The sequence below is a fragment of the Leptosomus discolor genome, chromosome 3, assembly GCF_034619465.1.
Source record: "Leptosomus discolor isolate bLepDis1 chromosome 3, bLepDis1.hap2, whole genome shotgun sequence".
Taxonomy (NCBI): domain Eukaryota; kingdom Metazoa; phylum Chordata; class Aves; order Leptosomiformes; family Leptosomidae; genus Leptosomus; species Leptosomus discolor.
Window position 1 is genome coordinate 23,774,329 of NC_141393.1, and position 19,417 is coordinate 23,793,745.

The 19,417-nt window shown below is 36.8% G+C and overlaps 1 protein-coding gene across 1 annotated transcript in view; it reads left to right on the top strand.

Annotated features, from left to right (window-relative positions):
- The window catches only part of CEP128 (centrosomal protein 128), a 134,811-nt gene that overhangs the window by 22,113 nt on the left and 93,281 nt on the right, over positions 1-19,417 (top strand). Inside the window, exons 8-11 of the mRNA XM_086463075.1 lie at positions 5,421-5,537; positions 14,405-14,491; positions 15,994-16,068; positions 19,045-19,177. Coding sequence (XP_086319201.1) covers positions 5,421-5,537; positions 14,405-14,491; positions 15,994-16,068; positions 19,045-19,177 — 412 coding nt within the window. The remainder of the gene's footprint in view (positions 1-5,420; positions 5,538-14,404; positions 14,492-15,993; positions 16,069-19,044; positions 19,178-19,417) is intronic.

The following is a 19,417-nucleotide window of genomic DNA, read 5'->3' on the forward strand; positions in this document are numbered from 1 at the left end:
ACAACAAGGTGACCATGAGCCAGGAATGTGCCCTCTTGGCCAAGAAGGCCAATGGCATCCTGGGCTGTATGAGAAAGGATGTGGTCAGTAGGTCGAGAGAGGTTCTCCTCCCCCTCTGCTCTGCCCTGGTGAGACCGCAGGTGGAATGGTGTGTCCAGTTCTGGGCCCCTCAGTTCAAGAAGGACAGGGAACTGCTGGAAAGAGTCCAGTGCAGAGCCACAGAGATAATTAAGGGGGTGGAACATCTCCCTTAGGATGAAAGGCTGAGGGAGCTGGGTCTCTTTAGCTTGGAGAAGAGGAGACTCAGGGGTGACCTCATGAATGTTTATAAGTACGTAAAGGGTGAGTGTCAGGAGGATGGAGCTGGGCTCTTCTTGGTGATGTCTAATGATAGGACAAGGGGCAACGGATGCACGCTGGAGCACAGGAGGTTCCACATTAACATAAGGAAAAACTTTTTCACTGTGAGGGTGACAGAGCACTGGAACAGGCTGCCCAGAGAGGTGGTGGAGTCTCCTTCTCTGGAGACATTCAAAACCTGCCTGGACGCGTTCCTGTGTGACCTACTCTAGGTGGTCCTGCTCTGGCAGGGGGGTTGGACTAGATGATCTTTCGAGGTCCCTTCCAACCACTAACATTCTGTGATTCTGTGATTTCCAGTCAATGTGGAAGTGATCCGAGTACCCTGAAGTAGTCACTTCAGATAAATGCGTTAAAAGACATAGAGATCAAAAGACAGCTGATGTAACTACACAAGGTAAAAAGGAGTCCTTCCGAAAGTTACAGCGAAGTGATAAACTTTGTCAGTTAAATACAAAAATGCAGTAAGGCATGTTTAAAAAAAAAAAAAAAAAGTTGACAAAAAGGTTGCAAAGTTGTATGCACTGATAAACGCTGTTTAGTGCCATAGTATCACTAGATAACTGTGGAGTGGATGGAGAAAGAATGTGTTAAGTTTATTGCATCTGTCTAGACTGGGGAGACTGACAGTTCTAACATAGAAATACATCAGAAGATTGGCCTAAGATTTGGGTGGTCCTGTGTTGGGACTTCTATGCTATTCCATAGCGTAGATGACAAATAATTTGTAAAATACAAGTAACCCAGTTTGTGATAGTGTGATGATGCTAGATTTTCCAAATTGGAGAAGGAAAGTTTATTGTGTTCCAGGAAGTCCGGTTGCTAAACACTGCCAGGACATGAATGTGACATAGCATCTCTTTCAGAGAATGCAGAGGAAGCCACAAGTGGTGATGATTTATTCTTTTGCACTGTTGCAAGGTGCAACATAATAAAGCCTAATTTGCTATGGACTTACATGCTCTCTGTTGCCTTTTTCCCAGTCTCCTCCCTTAACAACTTGAATGCTTTTGGGTTTGTGTCACCCTTCAGAAACTTACATTGCATTCTGCTTATCTAAATCCTCGTATGAGAACTTTCATATTCCTCCCATATTACACTTTCTCACCGTGACAGACCTCCAAAGTCCCGTTGCACTTTCTGTGCATCATTCTGACTTCACTGCTAGCTTTATTTTCTTATACTTCCAATCTAATTATTTTTTGAGTGCTAAATAGCCTAATACTTAATTTTAGACTAAATGCATATACTTTGCTGACAGCCAAAACAAAGGAATAAAGGCTGAGTTCTTCCTGTTTCCCTAAATGGGGTATTTATGAGAGAACTTCTGTCTAGGATCTTATTTTCTTGAAACCCCTCACAAAGTCTAAATATATTTGACAGCTCACCGCTGAACGTTTGACTTTATTGACCAGTTTCAGCTGAGTTTTGGAGAGGCTAGAGAATGAGTAGCGCAAATGAGAGACCATAATCTCCTAAGTATTGTTCTTGATAAAGTAGGCTAAAAGTGGTATTTATGAGACTGCCTTTGTTTAATCCTCTTTTTCAGGATTAATGCTAATTCAGTGTTTCACAATAAGCATTTTATCTTCCAGAAAATAGTTTTCCTTCTGAAGAAGTGTTAACCAATGTGGTACCTGTTTTACCCTAAAATAACTTTCTTTAACTAATAGTCAATCATTCTGTATGCCAAACTCTATCTTACGAAAAAAAAAAAAGGACAAAATGATTGCTTTAAGGAATCAATACGTTCATAGTCTAAGGTTTGTTTTTTGTTTACTGTGTCTTGTTATTTCATACGTATTTGGAGTAGTTTGTGAGGTCGTAAATTTTTTATTTATGAAATGACTGATTACATGCAGAAAAGACTTAAGTCTTTGGGGAAATGAGAGTTGGGCAAATATTTAAGCATGTTCTATGCAAATCCTCTTAAAGAAGTTGACAAATTGCAGGAAGTATAGCAATATATCTATTTGGCTGGATTAGAAGCTGTGCATTTACTTCAGACACAAAGAAAGGACGCAGAAAGTGGAAACTTAGTTAGATTAATAAGAACAGTCAATAGTGCAAATATGAGAGTGGAAAGGCCATGGTGGAAGATAATAGGATGCACCAAGAAAGAAATATCAAGAGCGATGATGATTTACATGTAAATACATCACCATTTCTCAGGGAGACCAAAGCAATTGCTCTGTTCCTTGCAGAAGAAGGGAAATCACTGACTCAGTGTGCCAAGAAAGTTGATTCCTGTTTAACACTTTAACACTGATAATTGCCAAGTTAAGCTGCAAGTTAATGACCAGCAATGGGGGTGTAAGAACTCAGTTTAAAATACTGAGGGGGGAAGGAAGGCAAGTAAAATATTTAAAAATAACATGGTGCAGATTCGCTAAGAAACTTAAACTGTCTGAAGTGATCTTAAAACCACTAACATGGGGGGGTGTGTGTAGAAAAAATGTTTTTGAAATACTGAAAAAGGCAAATCTTGGAAAAAGGAGAAAACAGACTGATTATTTTTCCAGAACTTGATTTGTAAACATCCAAGAGCAAACAAGAAACTTAAGTAGCAGACAACACAGATTTGTCGAGAAAAATCACACTCTCGTATCATAGAAGGAATTTACAAGGATGAAAAAAATCGTTTTCTACATCTTGGTGCGGTTTTTTGGGGTCTTTTGGACAGAATTTCATATACTGTTCTAATAAGCTTTTCAGTAAAATATGGTAAAACTGAATATAGTCTAGAATAAACACAGAACTGTCCAGATACTTGTGTAACTAGTATACTGTTCACTGCTAAAATTAGAAGAGTTAGTGAATTTTACATGTTGGTATTCTTGATCTGGTTTTCTCTGAGGTTTTTATTAATAGTCTAGATGATGCAATACAGAGATGCTTGTTACATTTGCAGATGGACTTCAGATATGTTGGAAAACAGAACTGAAATCCAGTATCCAGAGGATAGAACAGGGTTAATCGGTATAAAATTCAGTAAGGAAGACTAAAATTATACTTTAGGACTAAACAGGTTATTTTAGAGGCTATGGAATGAATTATTTGTGGGGCTTTAAACATTTTCTGTGAATGACTTTAGGCAGGTTGTCATGTGTTTAGCTAGTCAGTAAGTTTGCTAGACTTTAAGTCCCTTCCAGTCTCCTCTTTCTGTGGTCTGTGCACAAAGAATATGACCTAACAAAATACTGTATATATAGTAACTATTGTTTCTTGATAGAATGTTTTTTTTTCCAATGAGTTATAGGTAGCACCAAAATATTTGGTGGTTTGTTTTGATTGTTGTGGGTTGTTTGGGTTTTTTTTGTTTTTTTGGTTTTTTTTTTTTTTTAAAGAGGATTATGTCTGTAACAGAAATTTCCATGCACCTGACATAATGAATGCATCTTTTTTCAGTACCTTGTTAGAAATAAGGTAACAGTGGTATTCTGCAGGGAGTTGAAAGAAGGCAGAGGCAAGGCAAATAACTTGATATCTTGTAGTTAGTAAGACGTTACTTTCTTACTCTTTCTGCATTGGTGGTAATTTGCAATGAAATCTGAAGTTTGCAGAAATCTGAAGTTTGCCTAGTGCTGCCTCGTGTCATACTGTGAATGGTGAGGAAGTTACTGACCTCTTCTTTTGAATGTCGTCTTTGGGGGCGATGTTACTTTTGGATCTTTTGTGAAGTCTAAATTATATGTTTTCTTGTTTCTGTTAGCTGGAGTATTTTGTGAATTATTAGAAGTAACACTAAATAGTAGTTGTCAAAGCAAATACAAATGTTGTGATATGGTCCTTATTTTTTATACATTAGTTTTTAATAAGTAGTTATTCTGGATTATGACTGCAGAGCTTCCATAACTTAGGTGAAAGAGTGTGGTTTGCAGTATGATTTTTGAGTATTTCGTGATGGTTTTAAGAGAAAGAACAAAATATCAAGTTATTCATCTGGCTGCGCAAACAAGAAATGTTTTCAAACTGTTGTAAAGAAAAATACTGTGTCATTATTTAAACCTGATGTACTTACGAAGCCCATAATATAAATGTAACCTTAATTATATTTCTGTTGTTACACAACTGTGTTGCTCATGTTAACATTTTCTGTCCGTGCATATGCCTAGGGCTAGTAGAAGCGTGCTTAATGGTGAAAGTACAGATGAGAACTTGTTCCCCTCCACATACATCAGAACGTGGTAGTTGAATGGTGTTTTAAGTATCTCTTTTTATGTAAATACCATTCGGTGATAGACTTATTGCTTTCTAGTGATTATTTAAAATAATTAGCTTTAAGATAGGGAGAAAATGATACATACATACTTTCCTTGCTGATCTTCAACTTTAACAATTAATTTTCTACCCACGAGAGGGTGCTGTCTGCTAGCAGCTTGAAATGCAAAAATAATGTAGTTCCGGTATTATAGTTTAAGGTTGAATTATTTTGTCTATAATCCAAATACAGTGTTATTTGTCTTTAGTTCATACATGGATTCACAAAATATTGGGGAAAAAGTCTTAAAATGGTGTAATTATTTTGTGCTGTTACAGTCATTCTCATGTGCTTGGCTCTTGTTTACAAGTTTTCATTCACAAATTTCAGAATATGAAAGAGGGCAACATTGGTCTGTTTTACAGACTTGAGATGTGAAAGAAATGACTCTCCAGAGATTAATCAATCAGGCCTGTGGCAGAGAAACTAAGATTTTTGTATTGCAGTTTCGGGTTAGGCTGCACCAAGCTTGATATTGAGATATTCAGCACTTGAGTAGAACCACCACTGTACAGTAAAATATACATATACTTAAAGGAGAATACTGCTAGCAAGATAGCATGCCAGTTCCATGCTTGAGTACTTCTAGAGTATTCACTGCTATAACTCTAGTTATTTTCCATACCATTCTGAATCTTATTTAGTAAAATGAAAGTTGTGTTCTCTCTTCTTTCTGCCCCATACTTAATTTACCTTTTTTGCCATTGCTGTCTTAATATGTGGTAAAAGACACACTAATTTCCTGCAGGGTGGATTGTTGTTGTTGGTTTTTTGGTTTTTTTTTTTTTTTCTGTTGAAGGTATCAGAACGAGTAGAGAGAAGACTTCAGGAGATAGAACAAGAAATGCGTGCTGAAAGACAGCTTGTCGAAAGGCGCCAGGACCAACTGGGACATGTGTCTCTTCAATTACAAGAGGTACGCAAATGAAAACTTCCTGTGTATTCAGGATTGTTAGGAACGTGTTGCCTTTGTGAGCCTGTACCTGTCAAACTCACAGAAGTCATCATATCTCTGGCACATTCTTTTAAGTGTATCGGTCCAGGTCTGCTTATTTTGGTGACCAGATGATAACAGGTACAGTCTCTCAATGATACTGTCTTGTCTATGTTTAGACCTTTTTGGTAACTGGAGCAAACATTCTTTAAATAAAAGCCACCCCCTATGCCCTTCCTCAAACCCCAAACAGACAAAAGCAAGTCATTAGCTGGGTTGTCTCAATTAAAACATTTTGTTTTCTAAAATGTAAACTTTGCTTGCAGTGAGCAGTTTAATTTATTTCAACAAGCAATCAAATGCACTGTAGTGGCCAGACAGCTTTTCATTGCTTTTCAGTTTCATTTAACAGTATCTGGTGAAGTATAAAATATTGTTTAGAGACAAAACCAAATGTTTACATTAGGAATTAAAATTGGAGAAACCTAGTAGCTTTTTTCTGCTTGGTTTAGGAATTATATGAAAAATACATCTCTCTCTCTGATTTTGCTGCTATTTGGAAAATCTGTGTCTTAACATAGTGTAGCTTTTTATTTAGATATGATTTGCAACATTATCTCTTAACTATGCACTAGAATACTATAGTTGAGAAGAAATGTGAAATTCCTTGTTTTCACTTTTAATATTAGTGACAGTATATGTTCATTTTGAAGGGAGTTTTATTCTGTGTGGTGATATTGAGGAACCTTAATTTAGATTGACACTTTGTATTTCATGTAAGGCTAGAGACTCATGAAAGAGGTCACATTTAAGAAGATAAGATGCTCTTTTGATATAGATAAAAAGTAATGTTTATCAAAATGCTTGTAGTGCTTCTGCTAGTATTTCAGAAAGAGTTACTGTTTCATTTTTCCCCTTATGGATGCCCTGTGGGTGAAAAGAACTAGAGATGGCTTTCTTACAGTTTTCATTGCTCTTTAATATGCCTGTGCCCATTTCCAAGTTCTTCGGTTGTGCCTTCAGTCTGGTAGAGGGATGCTTAATGAAATGAGTTGGTGTCATTTGATAGTGTTACCTGCAGACTGGAACGATCTTGTTTTATCCTTTTAAAGGGACACTAACTTGTGTCTGTAAAGGTATGTTGACATTGCCATGGTTTCCTTAGGAGGAAAACTTGAGTTCAAGTGAATGAATTTAAATGTATTTCAAAGACTCATATGATTGGTTGTGTGATCATGAGCCCTCAGGCTGGATACCTTTTTTCCTAGTAGCTCGTCTTTTGAATTTTATGCAAAATGGTTGTGAAATACTAAGTACATGACTGACCTTCCATTCCCCTAAGCTGTCCAGCTATAGATGATGTTTTAATCTCTTCTTCTGCAAATTCTATTTTATTCCATTCATATTTTTGTAAATTATTTTTCTCAAGGAGCCCCTTTCTACTTAAAAGATTTTTTGACACCACTGTTCAAAAATTTGATATGTAGTACTTGTTCTTGGTTTACAGGAAAGCTCAACACCTATTAGTCTGCTTGGTAAACTTTTATTATTAGGAATTTGCCCAAGTCAAGATTCAGAGCCATTCATAACTGGAACAGGCTTATTCCACACACCATGCATTCGTAGCTGCTGGTGCTTGGAGGAGAATCACATTCTTGGTGATTATTCTTTCTCTCCCAAGCAGAGGCTCGTATCTCCAAATCATCCTTCAGGGTGGCTGATTTCAGTCATGACTCTGGATTTCTTGGACTGGACTCTTGTCACTGTCTTTGGAAATCCTAATAAAACACACATTACCCCTGTTGCAATGAATTATGGATTTTTCAGGAGTTTCTAACCTTTAACAAGCAGAAGAGAACCTGGTGGTGTCAGATGACAAGTGTAGAAGGGAGCTTCTTTCAGTAGGTATTAGGCAATCTTTCTTTGGCAGATTAAAGGAATATGGAGACTATTGCCCTTGAAACACAGACTTCCATTACACTCCCAATAGCAACAAATAGTATGTCCTTTTCCTGTTATATCTTCTCTTGTAGCTGTCTTAATAGCTTGGAGAATGTCTTTGTGACGGAGCTGCAACTTCCTACATGCCAGGTGTCTTTAGACTTCAGTATTGCTAAGGCCCTTAGATCTCAGACCTCTGTTACAAACTTCCATCCAGCTGTCCCATCTTCCTTCCCCATCCAACGTTCATGTTAATTTGCCCTTCTCTAGAAAATGGTCTCATTTCTGGATGGTGTTTGTATTTATCAGGAATGGTTCGACACCTCTTGAACAGTTGGCTGAGCTCTTTAGCTCTCGCGTTGGCAAATTGGACTAGCACTTGGAGAATACTTGGCTTTGAGGTCAAAATAGTCTGGATCCTATACACACTGCCTCTCTGTGTATTATTGTCCTGAGAGGTTGCTGTGTGGGAAAGCTTTGTGAAGAAAATTGTTTGTTAGGGAATATAAATTATATAGAAATAGGAATATGAGAATATCTAAGGAGGCAAAAAGTTTAGAACAGATCTAATCTCAAATTAAAAACAAACAGGAAAAAATGTTGATGCCAAAACAGTCTGAGAATTGGGTGTAGCAGATTTTAGTTTTTGAGCTTCTGGTTTTTGATTTTTCAAATTTTTTCTTTATATGTGGTGTTACAGGTGAATAGATTCAGTATGGCAGATCAAATAAAATAAATAATGCAATTTATGACTATGAAATATTTAAAATTTATGAAGATGAACAGTATTAAAAAGTTATTTCAACAATATATTTTCAAGCTGAGTAGTAATTGTCTTCTTGTTGATTTGTTCATTACCTGCATCACTGTAATTGTTTGATGTATTGTTTAAGGTATTTTTTATTTTTCTGTACTATAGACTAAATTTGGCTTTAAAGATCCCTGAGCAAAGTTGTTAGAAAAACTCAATAGTTTACAGCGTTTTTTATGATTTTTTTTTAAATCCTATATTTTAAGTAGGCAATTTCAGCAAAGCCTACAAGGTAATTATTTTTAAAAAATATTAAAGAAAATAAAATTCTTGATAAGAATAATTGAATTTTGTGTAACATAGCTGATGTCATTTAACTTTGTTCTTAATGATCACTCATCACTTGGTGGTAACATTTGCCACAAAGATTGCTTGATAGGTGAGAGAATTTTCAAGAACAGAGATTCTTAGAGACTCCAGTGTGGAAGCTTATTTCTTAGCCACCTTACAGCTAAAGTGGGACTACATTGTACATTAAGAGCAGCAACTTCTTAACACAGTATATGACACTGCTGGGTTTATTCCTTATTGTGAAATGTGTTCTTTCATGCTGCTTTAATACTCAGCTATTGCAGATGCTATTCTCGTCTACAAGAGTCTCATCAGTGCACTGCTTTGATCTCTCATGGGTTGTACAGAATGATGCTGAGAACTGGGTACTAAAAAAGGTGGATCTCTTCATTCAGTACATCCATAGAACTGTGTGCTCACTCGGATTCTTAGGTGACATTGCAGGTGGAAGTACTCTTAATGAACACAATCAGCACAGGGAGAGGCTAGTTGCCTTTTGTTGCAGCTTGGCTTTTTAGTCAGCTGTTCCTCTTGTGGTGGCTTATGTTTGGCGTGAAGTATCAGGAGTATCAGAACAAGCAGCCAAGCTGCTTTCCAGTAAATGAAATTGTCCTCCACTGGTGAAGTATGGGCACATTTGGAGTAAACCCAAGCCAGTAAACTCTAATAAATACTGTGCTGGTTCTCCGCACGAAGGCTTGGAGGTGATGGTAGCAATTTAAGTTTCATTTTTCTAATTTGCCACAATGACACTTGTCTGCAATAATAGTAATACTAACCTGGATAGGAATTTCTTGTTACCTACTTCCTTTGGAGTGCTTGGATTCACCCATGTAAATATGTGTATGGGCATTCCCTTAAAAACAAAATATTGCTTATCACTAACCTGAATTTCTTTGAGGAGTGATAGCCATTTGCCCAGTTATCCCCTGTCTTCCATTGCCCATCATCTTCTGTTGCCCCTTTCTTTTAGTAACTCTAAGGACTGTGAGGACAAACACAACACGTTGGAGGAGAGGGAAAGGTAGAAATGCCTACTGCAGATAGTGATTAGGACAGAAAGCTTTCCATCTGAGAGCTCGAAGTACATGTGGACAGTAAGTACTGAGGAATGTATTGAAAAGTAGTCTTTATAATGTATAAATGTTCTTAGGGCATGGTGTGTTTTTCTGTAGCTTAAGTTGCTATTTGTTAGAAAGAAGGTACAAGTGCTTTGTGTACTTTTGCATACCCTAGTGAGAATAAAGTAAATAACTAAATATTTTACTGCAGTTGTTGTTTGGATGAAGCATGTTTCTACATTATTTTTAAGAGCTTTTTACTTAGTTATTCTGTTTCTTGTCTTTTGTAATTCAAATAATAAGTTAGATGGACGCAGCTCTGTCAATGACCTCAGTCTTGTGTTGACCTTTGCATGGCTGTAATGTTCTATTGAAGTCTTTCTGTGCTCTTTTGTTTCTCCAAGATGCTTCTCAAGTAACATTACCGGAAGGGAGGGGAGGGTTTGGACTGAGTTCTGAAATCCTGTCATTTAATACGGTCTGAATGATTTACAAAGAAATGCTGTTTAAAGCATTTGTGGCTATTTAATGAGACAATTTTTTCATTAGTTTGCCTGTAATACATTTCAAACAAACAAACAAAATCAAATTTGACTTTTGGATTTGATCAGTAGTTGCTTTAATTAAGAAATGTTGTGAGGTTTAAATGCTAATGGTTGTTATTTTTGAGGAAAGTGCAGTGTCCATAACTGTCCACTACTTGTCAGTATTTTACCATCTTAAGAAAATAATTTTCCTAAATCTCAATTATTAAATTATATATTTTCAGCATCTAACTGAAGATGATAGTGTGTTTGTTCCGGTCTTTCTCTTGTCTGTTTTATCTTTTGTATGATGTGCACACTCTTTATTTGTATTGCATTATTATTATAATCATAGACTGATTATTAACCAAGGTGATCTCTAGTTGTATACTGACCATAAGGAAAACATGACATATAAAATTTTGCGTCTTTAACATCTAAATTTGCATTATTATTTTGAATCTGTAGTGTATATCTGGATAAAAGTTATTTTCTCTACATTTTTATGTATCTTTTAACTTACTGTGCATTCTATCTGTTTAAGCAGCAATTACTGCAAATTAGAAAATTGCAATTGGGAAACAGAAATTATGCAAATGCTACATCTTCACTTTCTTTTATATTCCTGATACAAATGTGTTTCTGATTAGAAAGGAGAACAAATATACTGATCTTGCCAGTGCTACTGACATGTATATATGGGTTGCTTTAACAAAATATGTTTACTGTTTAAACTAAAACTATTTTGAGATTCTTCAGTGCTTTATTTTGAACATGAAGACACCATCACCTTGTACTTTTTTTTTTTTTAGTAGTTAGTAGGCTTAAATTGCATTATGTTATGATTTGCAGTTGCAAGATTTTCATAAGTTGGAAAGATTGAAAACTTGTTACAGAGGCTTCCACATAGTTTTCCCTGTATATAAGAAAAAAATATGTGTCTAACAGGGAGTAAATTTTATCTGTTAAATTTTGGGGTTTGATATACTGTATATGGATGTTGTATATTGAGCTGGGGTCTACCAGGTATGTTAGTATTCTAATATTGTCTTATGCTACATTGAACTCTCTAAAAGGACCTGTAAGAATTGCTCTGCTGGGTCAAATCAAAATTTCCTCCAGCCTGTCAGGGACAAGAGCCTGTTTCTGACCGCCTAGCAGGCAGTGTAACATCTATATATAAAACTATGTTGTGGAGACCTATTTACGTGAAGTTCTCTGTTACCCTGTGGCCTCTTCCATGCCTGCCCCCGCCCCCCCAAGGCCTCATCAGCCTCCTTGTCAGCCCCCTGGCCAACCTGGACATAGTGCTTTCAAAAGGACTGTCTTGGTGGGGGAATCCCAGTGGCTGTAGGCCTGTTCCTCTTCCTTGGTGCTTCAGAATTGCCAGGCAAAGCTCTCCGGGCAGTGTCTGCCTGCTGCTTGGGAGCCATGAGGGAGGAGTGTGTGTTGAAACCTTGTCCTCAACATCACCTTCCTGGTTCCCATTTTTGACATTTGACTCCTCCAACCCCTTCTTTGGAGACAACAAATGAAATAAAAGAATCAGTTGAATCTTTACACAGTATTTTTTCTTTAACCCTTCTTTTCCCAAGAGAAACCTTACACAGAGAAACTTTAATGGAGGAAAAAACAAGTGGCACAGAACAGTGAGAGACAATTATTTAAAAGGGAGTACAAGAAGGAGGGAAAACAGGATTTTTACTTATGAAGTTTCTGGATTATCAGTAAGAGCTGATGTTTGTCTGGCTGTGGATGACCAGATGTTTCCATTTCTTAATGACATTTTGATTGGTTAACTGATTGCCTACTTAGCACCCACTAGAAAAAAAGCATGTTTCATAGCTGAGACAGTGCACATGTGGTATGTTTAATTTATTGTAACATCACATTTTTCCTGTAGTATTTTAACTCTGATATTAAAAAAAAACAACACAACAGTTCATGGATTACATGCTTATGGGTTATTTTTACAATATACAGAAAATTAAACTGAACATCATATTTGTAGTATCAGTTGTATGAGAGACTGCCTTTCTGTTTGAAGTTATTGCTTTTTAAAAGCCTAAATATCATTCAGCGATCTTGGTGAGTTGAAATGGTGTATTAATTTCTGTGGTTTCTTCTGGGAATTAGGATGTACCATTGGTTCAGAGACATACTTTTCGTCTTCAGTAGGGAAATATTTGAAAATTTTCATAGTATTTCTAATTCTAGTCCAGCTTTAACATTTTCCTTATGATGCTGACAACTAGCAAAATCTGAACATGAAAACTTACGTTTTTGGTCCTATATTACTTACTAATTTAGTGCCAAAAATAAGGTTGGCATACAGTGGACTTCATGTAACAGAGCTTCTGAGTTTCCTAGTAAAAATGAAGCTCCATTGCAGTTAATACACATCATATATATCCATAGTAGACTGACCTGAACTGGTACTTCTAGTCATTAAAAAAACAAAACTCATGCTGTAATGTGATGATCATCTTTGATTTTTGTTAATGTAGCTTCTTGGGAGCTCTCCCTAGAGTCTTTTTGATTAAAATGGGAGTGTGTCAGGCCTGTGTGCAGTATTGAGTTCTATAGTTGACTGGAATGATGGGTTTGAATCTGTACTGAATGCTTATAGAAATATCTCAACTATGTTACAGTCTTACAGTATCTGATTATGAATCGGTAAGATTAAAAGCAGAATTCTCTATGTAGCGTAGTATTTTCAGTGGCATAGTTATGATAAATATCTTCCACAATCTCAGTTTTTAGTGTAAACTGTTCAAGCAGGAGAGTAGTCCAAACTATACTGAAAACCTTATGTTTCCTGTGGTGAGGATATTAGACTGAGATAAGTATATAAATCCATTTATTTTCTCCACAAGGCTACTTTTTAAAAGCAAAACTTCTAAAGCTCAATGCCTGGCTTCACTTGGCTTGACTAATATCTAGCCTTATGTTTTCATGCAGTGAAATCATTCCCCAGTATACAGTGAACAGAAAATGTTCGAAAGCTGAATGCAATTGCGCTAATTATAGGGGCAGATTTCAGGGATATTTGTTTAAGGAGGTGTTCCTTTAAAATGTAAAATGAAAGTGCTGCTCGGGAGGAACAAACTGGGAAAAAGAAATTTCTTTCTTGACAAGCCATGTGTTTCTGTTGTTGTTCTGTTGTAGTTTCAGCAAGTAATGGTGGAAGAAATAAATGTACTTATCCTTCATGATATTGGATGAAAGTAAAAGGTGTATGGTAAATTCTCTAACTGGTTTGTGAAAACTGCTTGGTCATGTTGCACAGCAAACTAACAAGGTTTGTTTAATACAGTTACTCAAATTCACAGCAAATTCTATCAGTACGGCTAGTGATCTCGCTCAGCTGATGTCACTAAGTGATATTTAAGATGAGCCAATGACGCTGTTATGGCTTGAGATCTCCAACTTGGGTTATGTATTTGCAAATTGTATATGTTATTAATGTTTGTGCATTCCTCTGCCAGTGATTGGCTATGTTCTGCAAATCGTGTTTGTTTGCAGAGGGAAAAGATTTTGAAATTGTTATTCAGGGCAACTCTGTTTTTGTAAGATGGTTTAGAAAATGTATGTAAGTGTTTTCAGATACTTCAGTTTGATGGGAGGACAGGAAAAGTCCCCATGGATATTTTTTTTTTTTTCCCTCAAAGTAGGGCATGTCAATGTCATTAACTTTAGATCAGGAAAGTTTCAGTTGTTTCTGTCTTAATACTGCAATTCTAAGCATCTGTCCAGATTCAGATAAAAATAACTTTTTCCCCTTTTCAGCTTCCAACACAACCTTACGGTATTGTTTTCCTTACTACAGTGCGTTGTATTTCATAGCATACGTATTTGATACTAGAGAATAGATTCTTTTCATCCGATATGTTCACAGCTTATCTGCAGGGGATCTCTTGAGCCTCTTAGACCTTCATTTCAAAGTGCTTGGGGTGAGCCTTGAGCATTTGGACCTCTGTACATCGGAAGGATGTTAGCGCTGGTTTTGACATTGTATTTGGCCCTGTTCTGTGCATGGGTGTGTTTATGTATGCACAGACTTATATTTTAATGTTTTTATAACAATATACATTTGCTCCACATGGAAATATTAGACATAGATGGAAAGCATTTGTCTAGATCTTTCTTAAATGTATCAGCAGATTCTTTCATTTTGTAACTTTTATAATGAAGTTCACAATATATTTTTCCCCTCTGAAGGCTTTAAGGAAGCAAGATGCTAAAGCAGATGAAACAGAAGAACTGATGAAAAATAAACTTGTAAAATATGAAAGTGAAAAGAACCAAGTAAGGCTTAGATTTTTTTCCTTTCTTGTTTGGTTTTAAGTAAGTGTAGAGTGTCATATGTTACAGTATATGCTTATTTTTTCAGAGAAACAAGTAGAATAATACTTTCTTTACCCTTTAAGATAACAAGGGTGTGTTTTGCATCAGAGGCATTGTCCATATAGCTATGCTGAACTTCCAGCTTTCCTTCAAAGCTCTTAAGTTACAGTGTTACTTCTAATGATTCTTCCATCCTGCCAGGCAGACAAGTTTATAACTTGGGGATTATCCTTGATTTCTTTTTCTGATTTGTCTCTGAATTTATATGTAGTCTGCTGGTTTTTATTTCCAGCAGCTCAAAGATGCATCTTTTCTTCACCCCTGCAACTAATGCACGCTAGTTATTTTGCGTTATGGTTATTATTTACTATTACTGAACTATCTGTTGGCATATTGCTCTCTTCCTGTTCATAGAAAACAAGATTTCTTATATTTTTGTTCTAGCAGGATGCTAGGGCCATATTACACTTGTTCTAGATTTTATTCCTCTTACCTGAGTGTAGCCTTTTTGTCAATACTTTCAAAGTTATACCCCTATATGCTAAACTGTCTATGTAGTGTTTTGTTATGTTACTGTCTCCATTCCATTAGTGCTGGTCTTGTTTACTTTGCCCATTTGCCAGCCTCTGAACTTCATCTTTGAGATTGCTAACTGTACAATAACAATTTCCGCTGTCAAAACCTGTATTTATTTCCATGTGAATCTTCGTGTCTTTGAACTATTTAGGGTAGAAGTCAGAAAATATTTTGTAGCTTTTGTTTTCTGTTGTTTTTTTTTCTAAATGGTCATAAGTTTTCTGACTATTTCTGATTAAATATTTTTAAATTCCCTTAATATTATATTTTGAGGAAAAATTCTAATTGTATGACATTTTGGGCACTTCAATTTTTCAGTCATCTTGTTTCCAGAATAATTGAAATATCTTCTTGCACAACACAGAAAAAAATCACAAAATTTACCAATTACTGGTTCTACCAATGCATATCATCTTTAACACTTCTCTGAATAAACTATGTAGCAAAGGTGACTTCAAATGTTAAGTCATTGTTAATTTTAATTTGAGTTTGAAAGTATGTTTCAAATCTAGGGACAATGTTTTTGAAACTTTTAAAAATATTTATCTTCCTTTCTTTTACTTTTTAACACAGCAAAAATTTGCTTTCGTGCTTGTTCTGGATTTTGTGTACTAGTTTTTGTCTTCTTGTGATATAGACTATTGTACAAAAGTCATAGACTGGAAGTTAAATTATATTTATGAAATTTAAATAAATATAGCAGGGATTTAGTACAAATGCAAGTTTGCTTTAAAATTTTGGACAAATAAGAACATTGTGTATATTATACCCTGTTTTAAATAAATGCTTATGTCGATTAGTTTGTTCCAGAGTTAAATATTTGTCTACACTTTCGTACTATGATGCATACATTATTTTTCTTTCTTCATCGTGTTCTGTACTGAAAGCTTAAGCAGGAGTTGGAACAGTCCCAGAAAAAGTTGAATGAATCAGAAGGCAGTAGAGAAGCACTTTTGCATCAGGTAACTGCTTTGGTGTGGTGAAAATCCTAAAGTTTTCATGTTAGGCCATGTCCTAGTCTTTTTGCTTGATCTTCCTATCTCATATTCTGATAATATTGTTTTGGGAAGGGAAGAAGGAGATACAGAAAGGTAGGTTTAAGAAAATCTAAAATATGTGGCCTGAGCTCCTTTTGTACTTTTTCTGCTTTCTGAACTTTTATGTGTATATAAAAATGTTTTTATAAATACATTAGCAACAAAAGGAAGGCTAAGGAGAACCTCTGACCTTTGTTGGATGTGGGGGGAAACAGAAGGACAAAGGATGAGGAAAAGGCTGAGGTATTTAATGTCTTCTTTGCCTCAGTCTTTAATAGTCAGATCAGTTGTTCTCTGAGTACCCAGCCTGCTGAGCTAGAAGACAGGGAGCAGAATGAAGCCCCCAGAATGCAAGGGGAAATGGTTAGAGACTTCCTACACGACTTAGACACACACAAGTCTATAGGGCCCAGGGGTACTGAAGGAGCTGACAGAAGTGCTCACCAAGCCACTTTCAATCATTTACCAGCAGTCCTGGCTAACTGGGGAGGTCCCAGTTAACTGGGAGTTAGCAAATGTGAGGCCCATGTACAGGAAGAGTCAGAAGGAGGATCTGGGGAACCATTGGCCTGTCAGTCTGACCTTGATGCCAGGGAAGGTTATGAAGCAGATCATCTTGAGTGCCACCAAGCAGCACGTACAGGACAACCAGGTGATTGTGCACAGTCAGCATGGGTTTATGAAAGGTAGGTCCTGCTTGACTAACCTGATCTCCTTCTATTACAAAGTGGCCCGCTTAGTGGATGAAAGAAAGGCTACTTGATGTTGTCTACTTGACTTCAGCAAAGACTTTGACACTGTTTCCCACAGCATTCTTCTGGAGCAACTGGCTTGGACAGGTGTACTCTTTGTTGGATAAAAAAACTAGCTGGATGGCCAAGCTCAAAGGGTAGTGGAGAATGGAGTTCAATCCTGTTGGTGGCTGGTCATAAGTGGTGTTCCTCAGTACTGAGGCCAGTTCTGTTTAATATCTTTATCAATGATCTGGACGAGGGGATCGAGTGCTCTCTCCATAAGTTTGGTGGATGACACCAAGCTGGGTGGGAGTGTTCATCTGCTCAAGGGTAGGAAGGCTCTGCAGAGGGATCTGGACAGGCTGGATCAATGGGCCGAGGCCAATTGTATGAGGTTCAATAAGGCCAAGTGCCAGGTCCTGCACTTGGGTCACAACAACCCCATGCAGCGCTACAGGCTTGGGGAAGAGTGGTTGGAAAGCTGCCTGGCAGAAAAGGACCTGGGGGTGTTAGTTGACAGCCGGCTGAACAAGTGTGCCCAAGTGGCCAAGAAGGCCAACAGCATCCTGGCCTGTATCAGCAACAGTGTGGCCAGCAGGAGCAGGGAGGTGATCATGCCCCTGTATTTGGCACTGGTGAGGCTGCACCTCGAATACTGTGTGCAGTTTTGCGCCCCTCACTATAAGAAGATGTTTTGGTGCTGGAGCGTGTCCAGAGAAGAGCAACGAAGCTGGTGAAGGGTCTAGAGCACAAGTCTTACGAGGAGCAGCTGAGGGAACTGGGGTTGTTTAGTCTGGAGAAAAGGAGGCTGAGGGGAGACCTTATTGCTCTATGCAACTACCTGAAAGGAGGTTGTAGTGAGCTGGATGTCGGTCTCTTCTCCCAAGTAATAAATGATAGGACAAGAGGAAATGGCCTCAAGTTGCACCAAGGGAGGTTTAGATTGAATACTAGGAAAAATTTCTTCACCACAAAAGGGTTGTCAAGCATTGGAACAGGCTGCCCAGGGAAATCGTTGAATGACTATCCCTGGAGGTGTTTAAAAGACAAGTAGATGTGGTGCTTAGTGACATGGTTTAGTGGTGCACTTGGCAGTGCTAGGTTTAAGGTTGAACTTGATGACCTTAAAGGTCTTTTCCAACCTAAATGATTCTGTGTTCAAGTATAATAATTACAGTAGTGGTAGTAGTTATGGCACTTTTTAAGTACATGAACACGTTATTTTGCCCATCATAGTACACTTTAGAACAGTTTCTATATTAGTAATGATATGCAAAGAGCGTGCTATAATTGGTGAATTCAGATAAATCAGTGACCTAGAAGTGTTTGCTGTATTTTATACTGACATGTGACACAAATATATAAAAACCAAACACTTGAAAAACTGTCTGAAGTGTGATTTAAACAATACGTATTCATGCACATATGATTAAATCTAGAAGTTTCGGGAACCTGGATTATCTAAACTTTTCTAATCCTTTCAGAGAAGCTGGGGAAAACGATTGAAATAAATAGGGAGGGGGCAATTGGCATACATATCTGTTAGCATTAATTGTTTGACTTGTCTATCTAGCAGAAGTTTGAGTTGATTGTATTACTGTTTTTAATTTAACTCACTGTGTTTGGAATATAGTGCTATGTGACATACATGTAATACGAGTTAGAGCTATTTTCCTTCAAATCAATTTTAATGTAATATTTTCTTTATTTTCCTATACACATTGTCATCTTTGTAACAGACTGGATATGGTAGAAAGGAAAAATGTAAAAAGCCCCTACATCGAGATAAGTACATTGTATTTTTAATGAGTAGAATTTAAATAAAAGATATTGCTTATTAAATTTGTATAGATACTTTAGCTTGCAATGTGAAAAGTTTTGGAACATATAAAATGGTAGCATTTTGTTTGGTCTAGAGAAATTAATGCTCATCTGTGGTCAACTTGACAAATTAAAATGTTTCCTTTAATTTTTGAATAATCACTTTGTGGCCTGTAATTAGGAAGTATTTTGTCTTTTCGTTTGCCATCTGCAGTACTCTTGATACTTATTTATAAATATTACTTGTGTATAGTCTCTTTTGTTTGTTGTAGTGTTCAATAAAACTATGCTATTTACCCTTATTCTGGTTTTCATTAAACATTTGATACTTGTACATGCATTTTAGATTGAGGATCTTCGCTCCCAACTTTTGAGAGCAGAAGAAGACCGTGCAGATTTGCAACATCAAATTTCACATGTTGCTGCACACCGTCAGAGTTACCAGGATGTACAAGATGATGACAGGAGAATTAGAACAGGTACAACTCTCATAGTTTGCACTAGAGCCCTGCAAATTAGTTAACCTGGACATTAAATCAGCCTCTGAGTTTCAGTCTAATTCTTCTACTGTTTCAACAAAACAAGCCATTTAACTTCTCAGCTTTAAGTTAATAAGTACTGGCACTGATTATTAACAAATAAATAGCAAGGATAGTGAAAATTTAGGGTAAAATACCATGATTTGCATGGTTAAAGCAAACGAAGATGATTATAGACAA